At 42.3% G+C, this 27,114-nt stretch overlaps 2 protein-coding genes and 1 pseudogene across 5 annotated transcripts in view; 1 reads left to right on the top strand and 2 right to left on the bottom strand.

Annotated features, from left to right (window-relative positions):
- PDSS1 (decaprenyl diphosphate synthase subunit 1) overlaps positions 1-15,397 on the bottom strand; it is a 42,185-nt gene extending 26,788 nt beyond the window's left edge. For 2 of the 4 annotated variants that reach the window (XM_032396705.1, XM_032396707.1), the window contains exons 1-4: positions 15,269-15,397; positions 11,057-11,121; positions 10,513-10,633; positions 8,934-9,064 (exon numbers count right to left, since the gene is read on the bottom strand). In XM_032396705.1, coding sequence (XP_032252596.1) covers positions 8,934-9,064; positions 10,513-10,633; positions 11,057-11,121; positions 15,269-15,397 — 446 coding nt within the window. Of the gene's footprint in view, positions 1-8,933; positions 9,065-10,512; positions 10,634-11,056; positions 11,122-13,461; positions 13,703-15,268 lie in introns of those variants that run through there. The other 2 variants (XM_032396706.1, XM_032396708.1) reach the window with 2 other exon arrangements.
- LOC116627061 lies at positions 3,303-7,091 on the bottom strand (annotated as a pseudogene).
- A 146-nt stretch (positions 15,398-15,543) lies between the features above and the next one.
- Positions 15,544-27,114, top strand: part of LOC116627048 (protein adenylyltransferase SelO-like) — a 41,101-nt gene continuing 29,530 nt past the window's right edge. The window contains exons 1-8 of the mRNA XM_032396689.1: positions 15,544-16,081; positions 19,473-19,591; positions 20,245-20,373; positions 23,011-23,075; positions 23,165-23,221; positions 23,312-23,410; positions 23,600-23,667; positions 25,130-25,217. Of these exons, the coding sequence (XP_032252580.1) occupies positions 15,835-16,081; positions 19,473-19,591; positions 20,245-20,373; positions 23,011-23,075; positions 23,165-23,221; positions 23,312-23,410; positions 23,600-23,667; positions 25,130-25,217 (872 nt within the window). The 5' untranslated portion in view covers positions 15,544-15,834. The remainder of the gene's footprint in view (positions 16,082-19,472; positions 19,592-20,244; positions 20,374-23,010; positions 23,076-23,164; positions 23,222-23,311; positions 23,411-23,599; positions 23,668-25,129; positions 25,218-27,114) is intronic.

The raw sequence follows: 27,114 nt of genomic DNA, 5'->3' as shown, positions 1-27,114 counted from the left end.
AGCATGAGAGAGGGGAGGTCAGAGGGAGAAGCAGACTCCCCGCTGAGCAGGGAGCCCGATGCGGGACTCGATCCTGGGACTCCAGGATCATGACCTGAGCTGAAGGCAGTTGCTTAACCAACTGAGCCACCCAGGCGCCCCTGCTTTCATATATTTATTTTTTTTAAAGCAGTATTTGCAAATGTCAAAAATTCCCTACTATATATAATTGAAAGCTGGCTAGAGGATGGACAATACGGCCACAAACTTTTAGACAGCTGGTTATTTTCTTTAAGCTGAAGAAACACTTTTTTGTAAAGACTAAATCAAATCCCAAACCCCAGTTCAGAATCTAAACAACCAGCAAGTATGACTACAAACTTTTCACAAGACGAGGCCATAACAACCTGCAGTTACCTTCATAAGCCAACAGACGCCTACACACACTAATCAGTATCTATAAAACCCTTATGAAAAATGAAAGTGAACTAAATGATGCCAACAGCTAACCCTGGTCTGCCTGGAAGCCCGCAGGCTCCTGCTTTAAAGCCAGCGACAAGACTCAGGTCCCAGTGCTTTGACTCGCTCAATAAATTCTTCCTGAGCACCTCTCCATGTGTGTCAGTCAAGAAGAGGTTCTTGGCCTCATGGAATCTAGTTTCCTAGCTGATGCAGAGAAATTACAGGCCATTTTACAACAGGGGTTTTCATGCTGATGAGGAGCAGGGTGGCTAGCCTGACTCCCCTCCATGCCCCAGACCACCCACCATCACTAGTTGAGAAACCACTTAAGCCAACCTGCCACGGGATAACACACATGAACAGGAGGGAGAGAACAGCATCTCATGGCCCCACTAAACCGTGACATCCTCTCTCAAGTTGCGTCTGTTCAATGCCTTGGAGGCTCCCAACTGTGTCAAACTGTCCCTTAATACATGTACTGCCACAGAGGGTGGGCATGGCCATTTCAGAAACAAAAGCACATTCAGATGCGTAGCTCTGATTACCCAAACAGATGATATTCAAGTATCATTTCTTTTTAAACAAAACTCATTATTACGAAAATTTGAAAGATCCAATAATCATATTCTTGAAACAATTCTTAATCAAACATTTAAAGTTTTTATTTGCAAATCAGTAAATAACATGTGTGTACTAAACCTAAAAATTTAGACAATCAAGACAACATCTGTAATGCATAGGCACTGGAATGAGATTACTTGCAGATCTGAATGTTTTGTAAATAGCATAATCACTGCATAATATACCCTGAATATACAGTGTTTATAATCTCATTTTTACTAACAACTCTCTTCAGAAAGATTCTTAGTTTTAGTTGATTATAAAGCCCAAATTAATATAGCTTTACGCACTTCTGAGGACCGGTCTCTGGCGAAGGTGCTAATCTGTACAGCCATGTTTCCTACTCTCATATGCCTATGTGGATAAGTCACGTGTATGTGTGGTTTTGTTTTAAAGTTTAATACAATGTACTGCTAGTAACTGGCACACAGATTTGCTCTGCAAAATTATATCCCTCAGTTCTATTCTAAACTTACAGTCCAGTTGATTTTATTGTCCTTCCTTGAGGACATAAAACTGTCATACATGGGAGAAAAAAAGTGGGACCTTAAATCAAAGTGGTTATTTTTATTACTTTGCTTAGTTTCTGATTTAAATATAAATCGAGATGTGAATGTATGTAGTTTGAGAGATACTTCAGAATTCTATTCTGACCCCATCTTTCTGGAGGGAAAATGATGCATCGTTTCTGGACAATTTAGCAAGAAGTGATGACATTCCCAGCTAGTTTAAAAACAATCCTTTTGTTTACTGAATTTCTGGATTAGTCTATGAATTCACCAATTTCTAAAACTGGCCTTAAGCAAAGGTCTGAAACCTAGGTAACTACCAAGGGCCATGCAATGCAGCCCAAGAAAGCACTTTAAAATGTCTCAGAATGGTTTTCCAATTTAGGGAAAAAAACAGATTGCACTAAATCCTGAAATTAGGTGTGAAAAACGGCCTGGTATGCAGGTTAGACCCCCTAGGACAATTCCACATTGTCCTAGGGGGCCTTAGAATAGTTTTGTCTTATGGGTAAATGGTGGCTTTCTCAAAAGACTTCTCAAATGACACCATTACCACCTATCTCTTACTAGACCAAAGGGGTGGAGAATGAGAAGTGCATTTTTACTTACATAGCACCAAATACAACTACCAATTTCTTTTTTATCTGGAAAGAGTATTTTAAGAGGCTCTGAAAGAGCAGAGAAACTAAGGATTAGAAGGTTTAAAAGTATCTAAAATTTAAATATTAAATCTTTTATACAAACTCTCCTTACATTAAATAACATATATTTAAATGTCTTACTTCTATATTTTTAAATCAGATACTTCTCTAAAATGTAAGAAAGTGAAAATTATTTAAAATACGAGAGGTTGGGACGCCTGGGTGCCTCAGTCGTTTAAGTGCCTGCCTTCGGCTCAGGTCATGATCCCAGGGTCCTGGGATTGAGTTGCACATCAGGCTCCTTGCTCAGCAGGGAGCCTGCTTCTCCCTCTGCCTCTGCCGCTCCCCCTGCTTGTGCTCTCTCTCTCACACAAATAAATAAATAAAATCTTTAAAAAAATAAAATATGAGAGGTAGGAGTAAAGGGTGAACTATATATCCATTTTAATTTTAACCCAATTTAATTACATGAAAACTCAAATATAAAATACAGTCATAAGTGAAATTTTTCTAAAAGGAAGTAAATATTTACTATTCCCCCTCCCAAAGTAGGTAAATTACACTACAGAGAACAAATCTACAGGTACTGAGGTATTTTCTTGCTTTGATATATGTAAAAAAATTTCATGTTGTGTAAATTTTTAGAGTTATATAGTTAGAAATCTAGACTTCTACTTTTATAGATGTGTCCACTAGGGGAAATAAGTTAGCACAATCATTTGAATTGGTTGTCTACATACTGGACAGGGCTTATTCCTTTTCTTTAGCTTCTTTGCACACATAAAGTATGCCACAAGATGTCCTATTTTGCCATGAGCAATGCTACTGTTTTAGGTTCACCTTGGCAAATCACACAGGGTTCAGTGGCATTAAGAAGAAAACTAGAGGGGCACCTGGGTGGCTCAGTCGGTTGAGTGTCCAACTCTTGATTTCGGCTCAGGTCATGATCTCGTGGGGCATGAGATCAAGCCCTGTCTCGGGCTCCATGATCAGTGGGGAGTCTGCCTGAGATTCTCTCTCTCTCCCCCCCTCTAAAAAAAAAGGAGAAAACTATATTCTACCTTTTTTTTTTTTTTTGGCTTTTGTTTTGCTTTGTGTTTTTATTTTGTTTTGACTTCTTCTTGGCTGCTATTATAAATGGGGCTACTAGAAGTTGATGGCTGAGAACAGTCCTCACTTTTTTGGGATTAGGAGACTTGTGTGATTTTATCACCATTTTCCTCAGCTCAGGACTCTCTGGAATCATTCACTGCAGGTTTTTGTTTGTGTTTTTTTTTTTTTTTTTTTAACAATCAGAGACATCAAAGCTGCCTTCTCCTTGTGTTGAGTTTTCTAGTTTGGCTTTTGTAGGCATTTTCCCTTCATCTTTCCTTTATCTTCAGGAAGCCAATTCTCACGAAGGGCCCAACATCTGCTGCAATGAGGTGGAAGGGGGATGATTCATTTCACTGCATGAAGCACGGTTCTAATAGTCAGCTAAGGAAATTTCAGGATCTTCTTCAAAAGCATCTGTATCACTCTCCCGTCTGATGCAGTTCCTCGATATTCGTCATCATCTGCATCTGACAGTTCTCGTCCATCTTCTTTAAGGCTACCATCTTCTGCATGGAGAGACTCAACTTCAAAGTCTACACTAAACTGATTTGAAACTGAATCCTGATCCAACCAATCACCTTGATATTCACTTACTTCAGCATCCAGATCTGGGTTTGACGGGAGTCCCTGTTGATTCACTGCTATTGCTTCTTTCACAAGGTACTTCCCTTGTTACACTCAGAGCAAGGCTTTCATCAAAGGAAAGGGAAATACTATCAGATCTATGACGCTCTGTCGTTCACCAGGTGATTCATCTGATGTTCTGCCTTACTCCCTGCTCTCCTTCTGGAAGAGGTGCGTGGTGGAGGCACCAAATCTGAAGGTGAAGGTTTCTCTTCCTGTAGCTCTTGCCAGGGTCTTTTTGATCACTCCCACCTTCCAGGTGACACCCCTTTTCACTCACACATGTGCCTGAATTGGATGGTTCATGCTGACTGTCCACTACCAAGTTTCTGTAGAACCCTGTATCTATTTTCCTGTGCTCTTTCACAGAGCAGCCTGGCACTCCAAACAAGTCCCCTGCAAGATCCTTGGGGCCACACACAATATGCTGTTGCTTCTCATCATGTAATCATGTAGTTAGACTGCCCGAGAGAAAACAGAACTTCTGTCCCAGGAGGATCAGTATGGCGTAGCACGTATCTCTAGTGCAGTGCTTAACCCTGGATCTGTGGATGCCCAAGGAGTCCGCTTTCATAGTCTAAGTGTCTTTTTGCGCAAGGGCAGAGTTTAACAACTTTAAAAGCAATGGCTGTGGTCTCACCAGGGTCTGAGGTGCTTACGGGACCAGCAGTAGACACAGACGTGTCGGTACTGCATGCCTGCCCAGCTCGGGGTAGCACAGTGCTCTACGTTGGTGATCCCAGGTACTTAGCTCTACTCGCCAGTGAATACAGCTGCTCCTCACCAATCGGGGGGTTTCTGCATCCCTAGCAGGGGGAGCGGGGACCCTCAAGGCTCCCCAGTTCCCTCCACTGGGCATGGGGAAACGCGACGTCCTGGACCTCGGCGACCATTCCACTCACAGGGCCCAGGCCACTGGGACGCTAGAACGCGCCAGGTCCAGAGAAGGAGGCTCCTGGCAGTGAGAGCAGCAGGACCTCAGTCAGAGGGGTTAGGGCTGTCCCTCGGGCTCCAGTTCTCGCTCCACTTTCCCTCCAGCCGCAGAAGGGGCGCAGCTGGCCCAGGGGAGCCTGATGTGTGCCCCCTGCTGCCCTCAAGATCCATTTCAGCAATGAGTACAGACACATCAAAGGGGCCATCTCCTAGGTTAAAAGCAAAAACGTTTCTTTGGGCACCAACTTCCCCATAAATTGCTACGGTAGTGGCTGGCTCAGTGATCTGGAACACACAGAAACCAAGAATGGCTCCACATTCGTGAATGGCCTCATCTCAGAAATCACTGAAGTGAGATGGTGCTGTAATGCCTATTTCGTTACCGTTTTCCCAGGGTAGGCTTTTGTAATTTCCTTTGTCTGTATTAGAATCATAAAAGTCACCTCCTCTGCATGTAGGATTTTTATCACACTGGGACCCTTGATATCGTCACTAATATGAAAATGGCATCTTAAAATCTGTGCCATCTGATCAAACGTCTGGTTCTGGTAACTGGACCAGTGGGATTCAGTGCCACTTGGCGACTTGCATAATCAAGACCAATACAACGTGAGCAATCCTGTTACCCCAATCGTTGACAGCGATAGCCGCCTCCAGAGCTGGAAGACTTCCACAAAGGAACGACTGGGGCCAAGATCTAGGACAAGAGGAGGTCCCTTTGATAGGGCTGCTGAGCAGGGGTTTGGCTTGTTTGAGAAAGATCAGACCCTACAGCTGTGCTGCGTTCAGCGAGGAGAGCGATTTTACAGACATCTATTTATCTAAAGCTCATTTTTGATGTCGATTCTTTGATAAAGTCAGTCTTGCCCTACAGTTAGTTTGCTAAACTCTGGTGCACGCTGGGTTCTCTGGGAAGCAGACTCTGAATTTTAAAGTGTCTGTCTCGGGAGTGCCCTTGGGATCAAGAGCCATGTGACGGAGAGAAGGAAACAGGACTGGGTAGAGGGAGAAGTTTCTGTGATGCAGGCCCATCCACAGCATGCGCTGGAGCCAGAATGGCCCTTCATCTCTCAGTGCCCCCATGTGGGCCGGCTCTGGTGAAAGGATTTGCTGCAGCGGACGCAATCCTTGAAGAGGCTGATAACTGAAGGTTCTCTGCCAACGAGACCCGGTCCAGCACTGAGTCCTTCACTGCAGGAGGATCTAGGCAGCGCATTTCAGAACCACTACAGCTGTTTTCTGGACCTTTCAAGTCTGAGTCTTTTTGTTTGTGCGTTCCTATTTTACCTGCCCAGGTACTGTGTCATCAGGATACAGACAGGAAATATAAAGATTGAGTCTTAAGCTCTTCGGGGCCATACTGCCTTTGGAGAATATATTATGAGCTTCTGATATCCTTCCCCAGAAAAATGCAAATACACAAAAAATTCCGCATACAATTCTAAGGGACTCACAGACCCCATAATTGTCATGGACCTCAGGTTAAGAAGTCCTAGCAATCTGGCAAGGAATATTTAATGGACCACTGAAAAGTTTACTGAGGAAAAAAGGAAAATCAATAAAAGTTAGTTTCCCCCCTCGCTATTTCTTAGGTGTCTGTCCTATTCGGTTTTCCAAAATCCCCTCTAGGATTATTATTGACCTATGTAATAGACATTTCATAAACAAGAAGATGATGTCCGATAAGCCGCACAGAAGCCGTTAAACTTTGACTGTCAGACGATAAAGCAGGGATCTCTCAATTCCGCCATCACCAGCGAGCAAGCGGATGAAGGACTGGAATGGGTTCTGGCGCCCCCGGGGCTGGGGGATACCTCTGGTGGCACTGGCTAGAACCAGAGGCTCTGTGCGGTCCCACCCCTGAATCTATAGCTCCTTTTTGTCCATACTGTTCTAAGTCTTTCTCAGCACGCAAAACCAGAAATGGCCCAGGTCTCCAGAAGCTCCCCCCGCCCTGTCCCCATGTCCCTTCTTGCTTTAAGAGGCATGGAAGTAACAGCTAGATATTTAGCCAATTAAGAGCCTGATTCAAAAGGGCTCTTAGGAAGCAAGTATTCTCAAGCAGCGGGGGCTTGGAGAGTGGTACTGTGGGATACTCCTCCACTCAAATGCACGCCACCATCGCAATTCTGCCTCCGCACCGTGCCTTTGCCAAGCCCTGCTCCCATCACTTCCAGGAGAATGAGGCCGCAGCTAAAAGATCCCGGAGAGGGCAGTGTTCAGCTCACTTTTCATTTTATTCAAGTAAATTCTACCCCCAACATGGGGCTCGAACTCACAACCCCAAAATCAAGAGTCACATACTCTACTGACTGAGCCAGTCAGGCGCCCTTGAACGCACTTTTTTTTTTTTTTAAAGCTTTATTTATTTATTTGAGAGAGGGGGAGAGCGAGCAGGGGAGGGGCAGACGGAGAGGGAGAGAGAGAATCTGAAGCAGACTCCCTGCTGACCGCAGAGCCTGACGGGCTCGATCCTGTGACCTGAGATCATGACCTGAGCCGAAATCAAGAGCTGGACGCTCAACTGACTGAGCCACCCATGCGCCCCTGAACTTACTTTTTAAATTAGCAATGCCTTTGTTGTGTTATATTCTCCCATGTTTTCTGCAACCAAGTTTATACAGTTTCAGCAAGGCAAACTGAAAAAACTTGCAACCATGGGGATAACAATGGAGAGGATTTAAAGCAATGCAGGATATTTTCCTTCCCATGTCACCTCTGACGGTAATGAACTGTATTACACATTAATCTGAGAAATTAAAAATATAAACACACACTCTCTCTAGACCAGTGGTTCTCAACCAGGGATGATTTTGCTCCCCAGGGGACATCTGGCAATGTCTGGAGACATTTTTGGCTGTCATCAACTTGGCGGGGGTGGGGCGGGGGGTGCTACTGGCATCTGGTGGGCAGAGGCCAGAGACGCTGCAGAGCATCTGTGATACACAGGACAGCCCCCACACAAAGAATTATCTGGCCTCAAACGTCAAGGCTGAGAACCCTGCTCTAGATCATGTGAGATGTATCTCAAATTTGGCTCATTTCTGCTGTTCTGCCTCCCAGGTGAAGCGGACGTGGTCCCGAGGATGGTCCACGGCCAGAGATCCCACTGGTTGCTCCAAGTGTGAGCACTGTGAGCACTTGGTGGGTCTTGGCGGGGGGCGGAGGGGGAGGCACCCTGAGGCGGTGGGACGTGCTGGGGCAGGGGGCACAGCAGCAGGGAAGAAAAGGCTGAGGGGAGCAGCTGCTAAGAGGCGACCTCTGACACTCCCTGAGGCATTCCTAGAAGCATGCTCCCCTAAGAAGAGGGAACATGATGCAAACGATCCGCACTAGGGAGACGTAGTCCACATTATGGTGGACTGGAACTTCCCTCAGATCAGACCATGTAAAAACAACAGCTATGGAGACAGTCTAGCAACGTGGGCAAGAGAGAAAACAGGGGTGAGTAAAGAATCATAGATACATATGGAATGACTGAAAACAAGAAGAGAGGACGAGAGGGAGCGGCAGAGATGGCTGCGTAAGGTAAGGGGTCAATCTTTTTTTTGTAAGATTTCCTTTAATACGGTTGTTTTAATATTTAAAAATTTTATACGTATTCAAAACACGGAAGTTGAGGACCAACAGTCAAAACTGCCTTCTTTCCGAAGATTTTTCTTTGGCAAATTTCCGAAGGTCACAGGAAGGCAGACCCTCACAGCACGGGCGTGCAGCTCAGAACCTTATAACGATTAACCTTTGGACTAACGGCCCCATGTATATAATGATTACATGTATGTACACACCCTGCTCTTCTTACTTCTGAGGGAGAAAACTAACTTTGGCTTTTAAAATTCTTTTCAAAATGGTTACTTGCAGCTGAGGTTGTTCTTCTAGGACATTAAAAAGTGTGGAAAGGGAAGATGCCCAGACCAGGTGACTTTGGGGACTCAAAGCCAGAAACTACTCACCACAAAGTGAATTCTAAGATAAATGCTACCGCTTCATCCAGGAACTAAATGGCAAGCTTGGTAAGGAAGATCTGCCAAATATCAAAACGACAGAGGAGTGAAAGTAAATAACTCACCGGGAATTATGATGATGAATATTACACGCCCGGGCCATTAGCACCACGATAATTGGTCGAAAGGCTTTTCCTTTTCCATCAAAGTAGTATTCAGACATTTCCTTAAGTTCGGTTGTAGATATGAGTAGTTCCTGAAATAAAGTTTCTCTGTGTCAATATGGCATCATGATAGCAAAAAAGGCAACAGGATTTCTTTTACAAAACTTTGATTTGATTTCAGTGTAGTCGCTTGTACTCTGTATACTCATTTCACTTGAGAAATTCAACACTCGATTGGAAAAGGTTCCAACACTGTAAGGCTGCCCTACAGCTGGGCCACAGGCGATGTCTGGCCCGCCCAAGTGGCCAAAGGGCTAGGGTGACCCCAAAGACTCCAACAGACTCCAGGGAGGAGGAGGAAAGCAGTCAGTGGCCCAGGGACCAGAGAGGAACAGGGGCTGGTAGCCGCTTGGGAGATGGAGGGGAGAGGACAAAGATGGGGAGCGTGGGAGCCAATGAAGCAGGAGTTAAGGGGGTGACTGCAGTATGGAGGCAAAGCCGTGTATCAGGAACAGGAAGGGAAGATGGCGGCCGGGAGGAAGCAGGGATCACTAAGCCTGGCTCAGCCAGATGTGTCAAAAGTTCACAGAGGAAGTTGAAGACATGGTTTGCCTGATTGTGAGGAACTTAGAACTGAGTTGGGGAGATAAATTTTTTAAAAATATAAAATGTTCAGAGTGGTAACTTGAGCAATGACATAATTAAATGCAGTAAATTTTTTTTTAAGATTATTTTTTTATTTATTTGAGAGAGACAGAGAGAGGGAGAAGCAGGCTCCCCGCTGAGCAGGGAGCCTGATGCGGGACTTGATGCCAGGACCCTGGGATCATGACCTGAGCCAAAGGCACATGCTTAACCGACTGAGCCACCAAGGCGCCCCTAAATGCAGTAAATTAAATTAAATGCAGTAAAAGTTCAGAGAAGGGAGAAATCAGTGTGGGCTAGAAAACCAAATATTTAATGGAGGATAGAAGCTTCGACCTGAAATTAAAGAATAAGTAGGATTTTGATTCATGAAGAGGGGGGAGAGCCTTCTAGGTGATGGACTTGTGTTTGTTGTACGTGCCTCTCAAGGACTTGCTAGAATGAATCACAGCTTATGTCCCAAAGCAATGGGAGCTAAGAACGGCCCCTGAGGACCCTCAGCCAGGCTCAGGTGAACATGCTACAGCGGGGCCAGTCTTTAACTCACCAAAATATTGACCTCAGTGCCAAGCACAGTAATAAATACAGAGGTCACAAAGAAAAATAAAACCGTCCCTGCCTTCGAGGAGCTCCGTCCGCATGGGGAGAAGGAACACAGTAACTGCAATACGTAGCGGGACAGGTGCTGGCCCTGAGGTAAAGTGTGGCTCCCCCGGGAACACAAAGACCAGCGTGCAGATGGGCGCAGGCAGGCTTGTAAATGGCGACCAAGCAGGCGCCCAGGCACTCATGAATCAAGTTTGCGACGGCACTGGACGTATCTGAAAACCTGCACCGTCTGTTCACAATTCTCAGAAACCAACATTACTTCCCAGCACATTCAAACCGAGCTTACCTTTCTAATGTCCTCATACAGACCGTTCAAGTCTCTCCAACCGAGTTTGAAGGGGTCAGTGTATTTCTCCCCACTCTGTATTTTGCTACAACAGCACGCTGCCGACGTCGTGTGATGGAACCTGGGACAAGCACAAATGCATACAAGGTTAAGTGAGTTTTATTAAGTGAGATAATTTCGTTTTTTAGTAAGAATTATATACACTTCTACTTGCTGGAAATTAAGCACGAATCCAAAATGGTCATAATTTAGAAAAACACATAGAATTCTGTTCTTGCTCAACAATACAGCAATAGTTTATTTTTATACCCAGGACCTTGAAAACCCACAAAATCAAAGACTAAACTGGTTTACGGTGTTCTGGGTTTAAATTTTATTACATTCCCATTTTTTAAAAAGGCAGAGGTCACACAGAGCAGATATTGTGACACTTAGTTAACCAAAATATTCAATTTGTTGGACTAGCCCAGCACAATTTAGAATAGAAATTTACTGGCAATATGGCTAATAATTTTAGCAGTTATAACACAGATCATAAACTTACCGTGACATACTATACCTATGTGGAAAAGCAGATGTTAAACTCTTCACAAGATTAAAATAGGACATCTATAAAATAAAAGTATTAACAAACCTGTAAGAATATTCATGAAAAATGTGTTTATAATGCCAGATAAATAAAAACATTCATAATAATCATAGAATTCATAATAAATATAATCTTTATATTTTTTTATAATCTTTATTTTTTAGTTGTCCCTTTGTAGGTAGATTGCAAACTTCAGGAAAATAATAAAAAATTTCCTTATTACAAAAGCAACATTTATCATTACAGAAAATATAAGGAAGGGCGCCTGGGTGGCTCAGTTGGTTAAGCGTCTGCCTTCAGCTCAGGTCATGATCCCGGGGTCCTGGGATCGAGTCCTGCATCCGGCTCCCTGCTCAGTGGGGGGCCTGCTTCTCCCTCTCCCTCTGCCTGCCACTCTACTTGTGCTCTCTCTGTCAAATAAATAAATAAAATCTAAAAAAATAAAAAAAAAGAGAAAATATAAGGAAAAAAACACATCTGTAATCTATCCTTTTCTCCAAAGGCTAGTTTCCATGTTCCTATCTAGCTTTCCAGACCTGAAAAGGTAGTTTTAAAACAATTTCCTTCCACTTAACTAAGATTAGTCAGAGAATAGTAAAGATCAGTGTTATTTACATTCTTTTTTTTTTTTTTTTTTTTTAAAGATTTTGTTTATTTATTTGAGAGAGAGAATGAGATAGAGAGAGAGAGCATGAGAAGGGGAAGGGTCAGGGGGAGAAGCAGACTCCCTGCTGAGCAGGGAGCCCGATGCGGGACTCGATCCCGGGACTCCAGGATCATGACCTGAGCCGAAGGCAGTGGCTTAACCAACTGAGCCACCCAGGCGCCCCATTCTTTTACATTCTTAAACGAGTTGAAAACAAAGAGTAATCAAGTTCCCCCAAGCATCAGAACAGATAGTGAAAAGGAAGATTTCAATGTTGAAGAATGAATTTACATTTATACATGAACACTACCTATTTTAAATTATTTTTCCTAAACATACTTGGAAAAGCTACTTCTTGATCAGTAATATTAAAAAACAAGCAAGCTCAGTGGCACGTTTTGAGAATATTAGAGATCAAGAACAACAGAAGATTACTAAAAGATTCAGAGGTGGTGGAGAGAAATATTAGTTCCAAAGATTATTGAGCACTACTATGGGCCAGGAAATGTGACAGGCACTGTGGCCCAAAGATAGAGACCACCAGTCTTCAAGAATGCAGGGACACAGTCATTTCAAAAATTACTAATTTACGGGGCCCCTGGCTGGCTCAGTCCGTGCAGCATGTGACTCTAGATCTCAGGAGTCATGAGTTTGAGCCTAACCTTGGGCACAGAGGTTACTTAAAAAAAAATTACTGATTTACTAATTTAATGTGGTAAGGGCTCTATATTTGAAAAAGGGTTTTTTTTTTTTTTTAAGATTTTATTTATTTGTCAGAGAAAGAGAGAGAGAATGCAAGAGAGTGCACATGCAGGGGGAGCAGGCAGAGGGAGAAGCAGGCTCCCTGCTGAGCAGAGAGCCCGATGGGGGCTGGGGGCTCCTGGGCTGCAGGACTTGATCCCAGAACCCTGGGATCATGAACTGAGCCAAAGTCAGCCAACCAAGTGAGCCACCCAGATGCCCCTGAAGAAAGCATTTTGACAAAAAGGATGAATTTAGCACAAGAAAAATAAAACGAATCCACTCTATTTGTAATAAAGTCTTACAACATGCTTTTACACTATTTGACCCTCACAAACTACTTGTTTTTATACAGCTGGGGAACTTGAAATTCAGAAAAGTCAAGTCTGGGTGATGGGCATTAAGGAGGCCCCTTCAATGTAATGAGCACTGGGTGTTATATGCAACTGATGAACCAGTAAATTCTACCCCTGAAACTAATAATACACTATATGTAAACTAAATTGAATTTATTTTAATTTTTTATTTTTTTAAAAGATTTTATTTATTTGACAGAGAGATACACAGCGAGAGGGGAACACAAGCAGGGGGATTGGGAGAGGGAGAAGCAGGCTTCCCGCGGAGCAGGGAGCCCGATGCGGGGCTCGATCCCAGGACCCTGGGATCATGACCTGAGCCAAAGGCAGACGCTTAACTGACTGAGCCACCCAGGTGCCCCCATGAATTGACTTAAAAAAAAAAAAAATGCTGAGTAAGAATCAAAAACTGACAAGTGATTTGGCAGTAACAGATGCACACCGGTTTCTGTCCTATTACAGGATTTGTTAATGCTACCACAGGTGAAGTTGGGAGAATGTACATATATCAGGAAACAGAGCTGCGTCTGAGGGCAGACGTGGCTTTTATCATTGTTGCTCTTTGTCCCCAAGGATTATCAGGCCCTAAGAGACTTGAAGTAACCAAAGACACATGCCTGAGGTAGACACCAGAAGGCTAATGTCTTCATTTATGGTGAAAACAGCGATGACACACGAATCAGCAATATATGGCATTGGCATCATCAGTGCAGTCCCACCCTGTGGTCACGAAAGCAGACATGGAAAATAGGTGAAGGGGATCAAGAGTACACTTATCCTGATGAGCAATGTATGGAATTGTCAAATCAGTATATTGCCCACCTGAAACTAACATAATACTGTGCATTAATTATACTGGAATGTATTTATTTTTTTAAAGATTTTATTTATTTATTTGAGAGAGAGGAGAGAGCGCGCATGAGCGAGCACAAGCAGGGGGAGCAGCAGAGGGAGAAGCAGGCTTCCCACCAAGCAAGGAGCCCGATGCGGGGCTCGATCCCAGGACTCTGGGATCACGACCTGAGCAGAAGGCAGATGCTTAGCGCTTAGCCGACTGAGCCACCCAGGCGCCCCTATATTGGAATTTAAATACATTTTTAAAAAGGAGTGTCAAAGAAGTATCCAGTGCTATTAGATGGAGGGTGCAAACATCTCTCCAAATAATGCCTTCATCTGTGATGCTGGAAATATTGGAAGTCTGGTTAGAACAGTACTGAAATGGATCCCAGCAAAGCCCTGAGACTCTTCGCCCATATTCTCTTTTTACTAGCTGTTTGCTGGCCCTGCTGCTATTCTCTCTCCAGGTGCCTGTTCTGGATAAGTTGTGATATGTATCCACCTTGGTATAAAGTAGACATTTATAAATGCTACATATTTCATATAGGTAACTGATGTTTGAGGAATACATGGGAATATGAAGTGTCCCAAAGCCAACTGAAACAGAAGAGTCCAAATTCAATAAACTTGAAAAAAAACACAAAAAAACCCTGAGTCTTGTGGATGAAAGGGGAACACATCATAATTGCTATGTGACTGGAGAAGTCTCTAAAAAGGACAGTGAGTCTACAGATTTTGCTCAATTATCCCAAATAGTGCTACCCTATAGCACTTTGAGAGTCGATCACTACAAAGTGCAGTTAAGAATCATGGAGCCACAGAACATGTCACTTTACAGAGGCTAAACTGGCCGGAAAGGGAGAAAAATGAGGTCGGGCCCAAGAGCTGTAGAGGAGAGAGTCAAGTAGTCACGGTTAGTGCTGAGATTCTCACTCAACTCAAGAAGCCACATCCAAGTTCAGGGTTTCTCTACTTGTGACATCCTCAGGCCTTTTCTTCCAGTGCCCTTCCACCCCGTCCGGGTGGGGTCTCCCGGGGAAGCAACTACTGTACGAAAGAAATGCGGTGCACCCAGGGCCTTAGCCCTACATACTCCCCACAAACGGCCTATTCCGAGCCCACCTGGATCTCAGGGCGCCTTTTGCTCTAAAATCCTAATTAAGACCTGTCCTCCTGAAGCCCTGGCTGAAATCCGAAAGGAAACAGGTGCAGTCGGGTCTCCAGGTTTCACTGGCTCCCCACCCCAGGAGACAGCCTGACTACTCCACCCACCCCCCGACTTCCCCCAAGGCCCGGCTCCTCACCGCTCCCTCCCCAAGCCCCGAGGCGCCCGGGGCCCCGGGACCACGTTCTGCAGTCTCGCGCCGGGCGCCCCTGCTTCAGGCAGACGCCCGGCGCCCACCGCTCCACGTCCCCCGGCGGGGCTCGGGTCCCGGCGCCCAGCCAGCCCGGGGTCCCCCCGCAGCACAGCCCCGCGGCCCCCATCCCCGACGCACGTGCCGTTAGCTCCCACTCATTCCCGCCGCGCCGCTGTCATTGGCGCCGTGACCTCTGCGCCCGGCCGCCGCGCGCGCCTCGGGGCCTCACCTGAGCGCCGGCGTCTGCAGCCGAGGACGTCCCGGGCGGCCCCGCGCGGCCGGGGGAGCCGGGCCCGGGGCTCCGGGCCGCCGGCCTCCAGGAGCAGCAGCGCCGCCAGGGCCACCAGCCTGAAGCCATAGTCCGAGTCTGAAAGCCGCGGCGGAGCGCTGGCTCCGCCTGTGGCCCGGCGGTCCGCCTCCCGGGACCCGGAGCCGGAAACTTGGCACAGGAAGAGCTTGGGCCCCACCCGGGCCGCCGCTTCTGGCTCCTCCCCGGGCTGGCGCCGCAGGCGCGCTCCCGGGACGGCCGCGCGGAACCTCGCTCCCTCGCCTGCCCCGAGCTCGCGGGAGCCGCCCGTCGCGCCGCTGCCGGCTGCGGTACCGGGAGCGACTAAGCGGGACCTTCTGTCTGGGCGAGCCGTCTCTCCCGAGCCCCTGCCCGCCGCTCCGGGGAGCCAGGAGCTCCAGCGGTCATTGCAAAAATGGACCTTTGGGAGAGCGGCGGGTAACAAGAACTGCCACGGCGCCCAGACCTCCAGTCGGCGGCTCTTCTGTTCTGCGTGTTTAGTCAGAGAGATGACTCAAAGAATTGGGCTCCTGTTTTGCTGCCTAACCCGGGGGCTCCCGTGTCCACCGCTGTTTCTCTTGGGCGTGACCTGCCACGCCGTTGTCGGCTGCTCCCTGCTCCCTGGCCTGGAAGGAAGTGCCCGCCTTTGGCGTCTTTCCAGTAACGTGTCGCACTACGAGCTGGGCTCTTGTGAGACAGAAGCTAAATTAGCCTTGTCTCTCGACTTTTGGACTCTGTCCTCCGAAAACCTTATAGGTACATCGTGGCATAGTTTGGCAGTCTTGCTCATATCTGGATGGGAGTCCCACTCGTGGGTGTACTTGGCTGTGTGAAATTGTTTAGTATTGGGTAATGTTGGACATATTTGGCAGCCTTGGGGATACTGGAATATGTACAGGATTAGTCCCTGACGTGGGTTAGAAAGACCTCTCCTTGTGTCTATAGGCAGATCTACTCTTCTCGTGGTAATGAGAAAGCGTACTTGTAACAGAAATCCGTGGTGCACGCAAACAGAGCCAGGGAGAGAAAGTGTAGGCATTAGGGATACAGAAATGAAAGAAACTTCATCTGTCCTCAAAAAATTCACCTTTATGAGGAAATAGACCAGCAAATAGGCAACTGCAGTTCTCTAAATTTTTTGTGTGTTCTTTTGAACCATGCTTTTTGCATTTAAAAAGTGAAAGTACCCGTGGTATAGCTGAGCCCATGATTTTTATACTTATCTTCAAAGTGTTGTTTTTCACTGAATAAAAGGATAGAATAAGGTCTGTTAAAATAAGCCAAGTTTAGGATTTTTTCCCCAATCTTGAGGAATATGATGTAAAAAAAAATGTCAGGTGCTTTACAAATAAAGGTTGGTAGTACATATCTGTGGCTTGATACAGGTTTGTATATTAAGAAATATGCCACAGCTAGACTTTGCCATAGTAGAGTGTAGCAACAAACACTTGTATTTACAATAATCCTACAACTTAGATATTATCATTTGCCCCTTTACACAGATAGGGACACAGGAGGATTTATATGTCTTGCCAAGCTCACAGTTGGCAGATACGGCTCTGTCTACCAGGCCATTTTCATTTAGAGATAGTTTTCCCTGATTAAAACAAAACACCTAGCTCTTAAAAAGATGGCATATATGCAAGGCTAAGTAGGGAAAGCAGATGAAATTTGTGAAGGTTTCCAACATTATAGTATAGCTACACTTTGATGAGCTATATAACCTACCAATAGGTCATGCAGAATACAAAGCAGTTCTTTCGACCCAAAGAGGCCAAGCCTGTGTCTAGGAAGTTAAAACCATTGAGCTGTGCAAGTAACTGCCAAAGAACAGACCCCTCTGTGCACCGGCTAGGAACAACTTGGGTCTTTTTGACTGTACTTATATCAATGAAACGACCAGTATTGACTGATAAACATGGAGTAAGTGTGTAATTGAAAGCATTTTCAAAGTTGTTATTTCAATATTGGAGAGTTGACTGTACTTTAATAAGACATTTTCTTTCCATGGTGATACTGTTCGAAACATGCTCTGTGGTAGGACCAGGTTTTATAGCCAAGGAGAGATTATATACATGATACTATGTATAGGTGTATACCGTGTCTTGATTCCTAGTACTGCCTGAAAACGTCTCATACTGATGTTATCAGATAAATGATCAGTGAATTATCAAGGTCACTGTGGTAACGTTTATTGAGAGAAGAGTTTCAGACATCATTAAACTGAAAGATTAGCGGTTTTTGTGGATTTCATATTCTTAGGCAAAGCTGAATGCTACAGAATTTAATTTTGGAATTACTGATTTCGCTGAGATGTTAAGATAAAGACTTACTATGCATCTGGAATTTTGTCTTGGATTGGGTTTGTAGTTTATGACTGATCATTTGGTTAAAGTGTAACAAGGGTGAGGGCTGGGGACCTCTGAAGCAGTTGGCCTCTTGTTCCACAGCCAATGATTAAATGTATTGGCTGATAAACTACCTTGCCAAAATGTGAGTCAAGTCAGTACAAAATCATGGGTATTAATGAACAGTATATACTGTCCGTGCTCTACTAAAATGTTAGGGCATCATGATAAGTGCATAAATTTTAATTTAGTCTATTTCCACATAGTGGCTGTCCTAAAAGAGAAGAAAATATACTGTAGGATCTTCTACTTTTAATCATATTGTCAGGTTTTCTGTGGTGAATGCTGCAATCAGCTGTTTTTTGGCTGACTACCCATTTGTTCCCCATAATGTGCCTTACGTACCATGTATTTAGGGGAAAATATAAAGGTTAAATCTGGTCCACATTTGCCTGTTTTTATACTCATCTGGGAAAGATAGAAGATTACTCTTATTTCTGTTATAACTGACATTTGGTTCAGCTAGGCTTGGGTGGGATAAATAGAAGTTAATCCGAACAGTTGGATAAAGTATCTTGATGCCACCTTTCTCTACTGATTCAAAATAGCATTTTCATTATATAGAGAATTCTTAACATTACTTTGGGCTGTTTCTGTTCTTCTTATTGAGTCCCTTTGTTCTTTGCATCTATTTTTGGGATAACTATTTTTAGTTATTGTGTTCTTATAATTTATAAGAAAACTCCCATTTCTAAAACATTAGTTTTTATTTTTCAAGATTTACACTTTAAGCTGATCAGTTTTTTTTTTTTTTAAGATTTTATTTATTTGAGAGAGAGAGAACTCATAAGCAGGGGGAGCAGCAGAGGGAGAGGGCGAAGCAGGCTCCCCACTGAGCAGGGAGCCCGACCCCAGGACCTGAGCTGAAGGCAGACCCTTAACCAACTGAGCGACCCACGTGCCCCTAAGATGATCTATTTCTTCAAAAAAATCCTACTAGGATGTTGGTTGGGTTTCCATATGTTTATTAAATAATTTGGTTACACTGATACCTTGACAATATAATCTCTATCCAAAAACAAGTTTTTGTGTCCCCTTGTTTTGTGATTTTAGTAATACACCTACCCTCTTCTGTTTGTTTTTTGTTTTAATTGGTTTGGATTAGGAAAACAGATTAAGATTTTTTAAATTGTACTTAAAAGAAAATACGTTCTGAGTATCTAAAGCATGTTCAGAACTCTTTTCGTGCAGCTTTTAAAATAAGGTACATGTGCTTTAGCGCATGTTTTGTACATTTAGTAAAACATCTGTTGCCTGGTATTAGAGTTTTTTATATGTATCTGTTTCCTTTAGTAATTATGATTTTCTGAAGGGCAGAAAGAATGTGATTAACTGCTTAATATTTTTTGGTTGGATTCCACTGAATTGGCTAGTACTGTAATTCTAAAACTATAATGCTGCTCGCCTCTACTTCATTTATACATTCTTATTTATAAACATATTGTGCATCCTGTTGGTCTCCCACAAGTGAAAATCCTCAAAGACAGGGTATGTATCTTGTTTTAAACTTTTTCCATCTCCCATCTTCTTGGGTGGCTCCATTTACTGTATTATATGAATATTAGATAGATATGGTTGAAAATGACAAAATAGGCTTTAAATAACAAAGTAGGAAGAAAACAGTGGTATAAATTGATTTTCTCAAAGAACTGTAGTCCTTCTAAGGAATGTTAATGTTGTCTATGGGACAAATGAAAACACTAAGAAGAGATTTTGTTGTTGTTGTTTTTTTTAATCAGCTGTGTTGCCAGTTGATCCTGTTAAAGAAAATTATGTTCGTAAAGTGAAAAACTGTATTTTTTCAATTGCCTTCCCTACTCCTTTCAAATCAAGAGTACGTCTTGTAGCAGTTTCAAAGGTTAGGCTTTATTTTTTCACAACAAAAATACTTAACTCATTATAACTTTTGTCTAAAAAAAGATATTCATACTTTTTGGAGTTGAATTGTTAGTCTATTGGTAAATGATTATATTTGTGTTTAAAATTCAGACACTTGGAGAATGTCATTCTTAGAAATCACGTTTTGATACTGATTCCTAGTTTTGATATTGAACCTAGTACTCCGTTTGATCTTAAAGTTATCTTACAAAGAAAATACCCCTTTTTGAAAAAAGGGGGCAAATGAGTTAAATTCTTAGAAATGGGCTCTAATAAATTATAAATTGTTCTCTCATGATATAATTGGATTTGGGATAGAAATAGGACATTAACTTTTTTCTAGTTCCTTTAAAGAATGTGTGCTAAGAAAAATAGTATTTTACTATGCATCACAAGAATTAAATAAAAATTTTAAAACTATCTAACAGAACTGATTTTCCCAAATAGCATAAATAATATAAACTATGGTACATCCCTCATGAGAAAATATTAATGTGTTTTTTGAAGAGGTTCATTCTTTTAATTTTCTTTCTTCCACCAAGTCTCTTTTCTCAAAAATTATTAAAGGATTACTTCAGTCTGTAAGGTCTTTTTGTTTTGTTTTGTTTTTGTTTTGTTTTTTTCCTGCTTCAGGAAGTTCTAGAAGATATTTTGGACCTTGACTTATCTGTCTCCGAAACAGATGATTTTATCCAGCTTGTGAGTGGTGAAAAGATAGTATCTGGATCCATTCCATTGGCTCACAGATATGGTGGGCACCAGGTATGATAGCATCATAGCATCGGCTATGACCTCCCTTACGTAAATACAAACAGTTGGTGGAGAGGCTGTCCCATTCATGAAGTTATTTTGCATTAATTCCTCTAATATTAGTGTATGGAGACTTCAACAGATGTTTCTAGAAGAATGTGTCATCATAAGATGTTTATAATTGGTTGATGTGATTTCTTGCTGTGATAAAGCTAATGCCCAACTTTCTTTGACAGAATCGAGAAAACTGGGGTAGCACTAATATAATATTTCTGTGAATTATTGCTAGAGAACTCATTCAGGGACGTTTCAGGCAAGAGATGTAGGCAAAGTCAAGTAGCACAAAAAGTCAATATAAAAGCCCCAGAAGGATAAAGAGATGATAGTTTTGCCAGGATAGCTGCAGAAAGAAGTTTTAGAACTGCTAGAGACTGCTAGAATTTAATCAGGATTAACTGGGGGTGTTATTTATGCTGAAGCAATTAGGAAAGCGACTTCTAGAAATGAAGTTAAGATATTGAAGCAAGTTCAGGTCGTGATATCTGACTAAATTTAAAAAAAAAAGGAGAAAGAGAAGGAACACAGGACCAATTGTTGAACTTGCTGTGAACTAGGTAAGATTAACAGTCTGGTTGTCCAGGGGCTGGCTGGCTTCGGAGTATATTTTAGGAAAAGTAGAGAAGTATAATAGGGTTGGAGTAAGGATTAGGTTAGAAAATATGAAAAGTGAAAAGTGCTTCTATGATAGCTATTATAATAATGATAATATCAGGCTCTGGTTTGTTGGGGGCAGTTAATTCCTTTTAGATTTTGTTGCTTTCATTCCTCAGTGTCCTAAGAGGCAAAACTATCATGGAAGCTAAACTAACGTAAGCCGAGAAGCAAAGTGACATAGACCATTAGGATGGAAAAAGACTTCAGGGGTCATCTATGACAAACTCGAACCTCAGTGTCTTGATCCGTAAGGTGCAAGGGTTGACCAGGTCCATTCCAGGAGTTGTGAGAAGGGCTGTGGCAAAGAAATCCGCTTAGTTTTATTTAACACCCCATTTTCCAAACATACTTGACTATAGGGTTTTGTTGTGTTTTGTTTTTAAGGAATAATAACATTTTGCTGAACTATGTTTCTCAATTTTGAAGCTTCTGGACTAGATGATCCTTATGGTTTTTTTTTAGCTCCCAAATATAGGGATTCCATAGTTCAAAAAGCCATTTCCCATATAGGTTAGATTTATTAGATAGCATTTTGTACCAGTACTCACATGTACTGTTAGAATACAAATGCAAACCTTAAGCCCTGCAGAGTTTTGTTAAGCTGTATTTTTTTGTAGGTTTTTTTTTTTTGATAGTATAGTAAATTAGATTTTTTTCATCGATTTCATGTTTCATCTCTTGCTTCTCTCTGATTTGAAATTATAAAGATTTATTTATAAGGATGGCTTTGCCATTTTGAACACTAAATGATTTCTCCTTTATTAATAGAGAACTACCTTCTTAGTTCCCCTGACTTCACTCCTAGCTCTGGAGTTACCATTCTTTCTACTTCTTTTTCATGGTGTGGGATATACCTAATATATTGTTGACTTTAGAAATTGCCAGAATATGCTAAGAGCACCTTTCAGATTTGTGCTTTTAGAGGTATCATATAGCTAAAATTAATGGTGATCTGTTCCTGGTTAAGATGAAAGATTAAAATACTGGGTAGATTTTTCTCAAATTCATGTTTTTCTATCAGAACTATAAACATAGTTTAAATATTCCACACCTATTTATAGAACCCCTTTTATGTGCCAGGAACTATAGTGGTGAATGAAACGTGTCCCCTTTGCTCAGATTGCTAATACTCTAGGGGAGGGGATAAAGAAATGAATTCTAATAACATCAGCATCGTGATAGGGTTAAGTATAGGAGTTATGGGAATTCACAGAACACTCCTAGTCCCAGAAAGTCAGAGACAACTTTCTGGTGGAAGTAACATGCATGTGGAAAATGGAGTGATGTCTAAGTTAGCAAATCACTGTTGGTAATAATAATTATTACCATCTTAGGAACTCTTGCATGTGTCGGACATAGGACAGAGCATCCGTTAGCATTCATTCTTATAACAACCTGGCAAGGGTTATCTCATTTTACAGAAATGAAAGGTCAGTCTCAGTAGGATTAAGTAATTCAAATTTCCATAGCTAGTAAGTGGTATAACTGGGAGTTGGGCAACTGCAAACAGAAAATGTTGGAAACAGCTAACTGTGTAAGTTCAAAAGCAATTTTTTTCAGTTACAAGTATGTTCTTGATTTTACATTGCATACATATACTATAGGCAAACTTTCTATGAATAAGTTGTTCCTAGTTCATATTCTGGAATTAAATAGATCAATAGATCAGTTCTAAGTATTCTACACCTAACAGACTTTAGCTCAGCTGTAAGATGATGAATGTAATTATATGTCTCAAATTTATATTTTTAAAATGAATTTCACTTATGTCTTATTGATTGAATTTTATTTTCACCTTTGTTCAAGTTGTTGATTATTATAATCCAAAAAATGCAATACCCCCTTCTCAATTTTGACAAAATAACTTTGGCTGTAAAATTACTATGAAAGCTTTAAAGGGTAATAAGCATGAATAATTTTCCTTTTTCTCTTTAGTTTGGGATATGGGCAGGTCAGCTTGGGGACGGAAGAGCCCATTTTCTTGGAATTTACATGAACAGGTACCACATGTTTTCTGGTATAATAGCTTTTCTGCTAAATATTAACACAGATCTTCTGATACTTAGATATTTCTTTGTTGTTGTTGAAGGCAGGGTGAAAAGTGGGAGCTCCAGTTAAAGGGCTCAGGAAAGACTCCATACTCCCGGTACAGTTTGATATTTTTTTGGTCATCTAAATAAAAATTGATATTGTCTTCATTACAACTGAAAATCTTTTTGCTCTTGTTTTGCTCTAGAAATGGTGATGGCAGAGCTGTACTTCGTTCCTCGGTGAGAGAATTTTTATGCAGCGAGGCTATGCACTCTCTTGGAATTCCAACTAGCAGAGCTGCAAGGTAATTCCTTTTCCCTTGAAGCTAACTTTCAGGACCACATCATGTTATCTGCAGGCATGTGTTGGTAAATTGAGCCAATAAATCTCTGGTAGCATGATTGCTCACCATTTCTTACGGTTTTAGGTACTTCTCGGTAGCTTGCTAGCAGTTAACATGTAACTTTAATTGTTGGATTCTCTTACGTTTCAGTCTGGTTGTGAGTGATGATGAAGTATGGAGAGATCAGTTCTACAATGGAAACGTTGTGAAAGAAAGAGGTAATGATAATTTTTAGAATATTTACATAAAATTAGGCTGAGTTCTTAAAGAATAACAGATCCTGGACATCTTTGCAGACCAGCAAAATGTTACAAAGCCAGGACATGAAAGTTCATACTCTTTCTTCTGAGGAGAGACCCTCGGACCTTTCCTCAGAGCCTGACTGCTCTTACTTCATGCTTGCTTCCAGTCGGTTCAGTTAACTTCTTCCTCAGCCTTTAGTAGGCCAGAAATAAAAAAAATCAGGAAGGGGTGAGAAGTGTGCTGCAGAGCAGCAAAGAGAAACAGCGAGAGAAACTTGACCTTGAATCTCTGGGGAGAGAAGAGACCTGAAAATCAATAATAAGTGATTGATTGACTGATTGATTGATTGATTTTGAGTAAGCTCTACACCAGTGTGGGGCTTGCACTCACTGCCCTGAGATCAAGAGTCACATGCTCTACCGACTACGCCAGCCAGGCGCCCTAATAATAATCTTATTCAACAGTTTAGAAAGCAAAACCCTACCTGCTCTGTTGGGTCCTGTGGACATCACTGTATGACGGGGCAGCATTTTTACTGATGTTCACGGTGATTCACCGAGTGCACATGTTATATTCTTTATACTTAGCACCTAATATGTTTTGACAAGATTTTCATAAAAAACAATTCCCCTAGAGTATTCATGCTTAAAGGAGTTAAGGGTTATTTATCTTTGAGGTTAGGAAGGATTTCAGTCGGGGGAGAAGAAGGAGTGTGCATGTGCGTGGCACAGAGAATAGTACAGAGCCCCAGAGGTGCAGTGAGTGTGGGATTATATCGAAGGGCAGCACCAGCAGAACAGGGGCTTTGTTGCCTGGGATAGACTTCATCTTGACATCCAGACACATGGAAGTACAGCATTCCTTTTGAGGAAAAAAAGACATGAATTCTCTTTACTAATTGTATTACTAATGCCTGTAGTCAAAACAGAAGGCGGCAACAGAAGGCTGCAAACACTAACACAAAAATGTATAGATTCACTTTGTTTCGTGTATGCATAAGTTAGAACATATGCAAACGTTTATTTATTGAAGTTGATTTTCGATTAGTTACACCGAGAGAAGGCACTTGCAGGGACTATGCCATGGAAATCATTCACTAATTCCCTATTTCGGGATGAGGTACAGGGAAAAGGTCACAACAGAGGAGACAGTGGGAATCCCATGTTTGGATCCTGACAGTTTAACTGAGCGGCCTTTAATGAGGTTGGAGCCTTGGTACTTCTGAAAGTGTTGTGGTTCCTGATATTCTAACTGATTCAAGGCTTAAAGAAATAGAGAAAAATCCTCGGTCCTTTCTAGAGTATAAATTAGTTGCTTTTCTGATAAATTGGGTTCCTGTATTGTTTTTTTACTAAAATAATTTAAATTCCCAGAAAAGCATATTATGCTATATTTGCACAGTTTAAAATAACTTGTGCTAAAATATGTGTTTTTCAGGTGCAGTAGTGCTGCGTGTTGCAAAATCATGGTTTAGAATTGGATCATTAGAAATTTTGGCTCATTATGGTGAACTGGATTTACTAAGGTTAGAAAATGACTTTTTTTTTTAAATGATTGAAGACAATTAAATGCTTATATAAGTGCTGTGAAGTTAAAATATTTTTGGTTTTCTTATAAGTAAAACCAAATATTTCAATTAATAAATATTTTTAACACTTGCTATGTGTGGGTTTTCTAGGAGGCCAAAAGAAGTGTGAGACCCAGTAGACCCTTTGCTCAAGGAATTTTTAATCTAGTATGCAACCCAGTTGCAGCTGAGGGCCTCTGTGCCATTCAGAGCCCTGGGTGGAAGTATTTCACCCCCTCCCCCCCACCACCAAATCCGCAGCCTGCAGAGGCCCAAAGATCTCCTTCCAACTTCTGGGATTCCCAGGGTGTCTTCTCTCTCCTGTCTCTTCTTCCTTGGACTGTAGTTTTGACACATGTGAGATGCCTGGTTTACTCTGGGTTGACCCACACTTGAAACTCAGCCCCTTGGTATCCAAGATCTATAAAGAACTTCTCAAACTCAACACCCAAAAAACAAATAATCAAGTCAAAAAGTGAGCAGAAGATATGAAAAGACACTTCTCTGAAGAAGACATACAAATGGCTAACAGACACATGAAAAAATGTTCATCATCATTAGCCATCAGGGAAATCCAAATCAAAACCACATTGAGATACCACCTTACACCAGCTAGAATGGCAAAAATGGACAGGGAAAGAAACAACAAATGTTGGAGAGGTTGTGGAGAAAGGGGAACCCTCTTACACTGTTGGTGGGAATGCAAGTTGGTACAGCCACCTTGGAAAACAGTGTGGAGGTTCCTCAAAAATTTAAAAATAGAGCTACCCTATGACCCAGCAATTGCACTCCTGGGTATTTACCCCAAAGACACAGATGTAGTGAAAAGAAGGGCCATATGCACCCCAATGTTCATAGCAGCAATGTCCGCAATAGCCAAACTGTGGAAAGAGCCAAGATGCCCTTCAACAGATGAATGGATAAAGAAGATGTGGTCCATATATACAATGGAATATTACTCAGCCATCAGAAAGGATGAATACCCAACTTTTGCATCAACATGGATAGGGCTGGAGGAGATTATGCTAAGTGAAATAAGTCAAGCAGAGAAAGTCAATTATCATATGGTTTCACTTATTTGTGGAACATAAGGAATAGCATGGAGGACCTTAGGAGAAGGAAGGGAAAAATGAAGGGAGGGAAATCAGAGGGAGAGATGAACCATGAGAGACTATGGACTCTGAGACACAAACAGGGTTCTAGAGGGAAGGGGGAGGGAGGATGGGTTAGCCCAGTGATGGGTATTAAGGAGGGCACGTACTGCATGGAGCACTGGGTGTTATATGAAAACAATGGATCGTGGATCACTACATCAAAGACCAATGATGTATTGTATGGTGACTAACGTAACATAATAAAATTAAAAAAAAAAAAAAACTCAGCCCCTTCACTAGGACAAAAGCAAACAAACAGGCAAAGTTTACACAAAGCATCTCAGGACAGAGTGTATCTTACTGAAGACTTTTCTGCAGGGAGGACAGAGGATGGCTTCAAAAGAGCGAAAGCAACGAATTCTTGCTCTTGCACCACACAGTAGAGCTTCCAGCATTTTGTGATGTCTTGGTGCCCGCAGTGTCTCTCCTTAACACAGCTCCATCTTCCTCAAGCCCACTAACGAGATGTGTCTTCAGGCAAAAACATTTCCTCCTTTGAGAGGAATTTTGCTTCCTTTTGTTAAGATAATACAGTTTTAAAAAGTCATAAGAAGTCACATAGATTGTCTTAGACGAACTAGAATCATTTGGGTTGTGGATCCTGTATTGTAGTTATCAGTGTAATAAGTCCAGATACCTAGTCGGTGAAGGATACGGGGAGAGAAGACAAGAGGGAAATGAGTAAGCAGAGTAGGGAAGTC

The sequence above is a fragment of the Phoca vitulina genome, unplaced genomic scaffold, assembly GCF_004348235.1.
Source record: "Phoca vitulina isolate PV1807 unplaced genomic scaffold, GSC_HSeal_1.0 scaffold93, whole genome shotgun sequence".
Taxonomy (NCBI): domain Eukaryota; kingdom Metazoa; phylum Chordata; class Mammalia; order Carnivora; family Phocidae; genus Phoca; species Phoca vitulina.
Note: the sequence above shows the minus strand (reverse complement) of the source record. Positions and strands in the feature narration are given on the sequence as shown.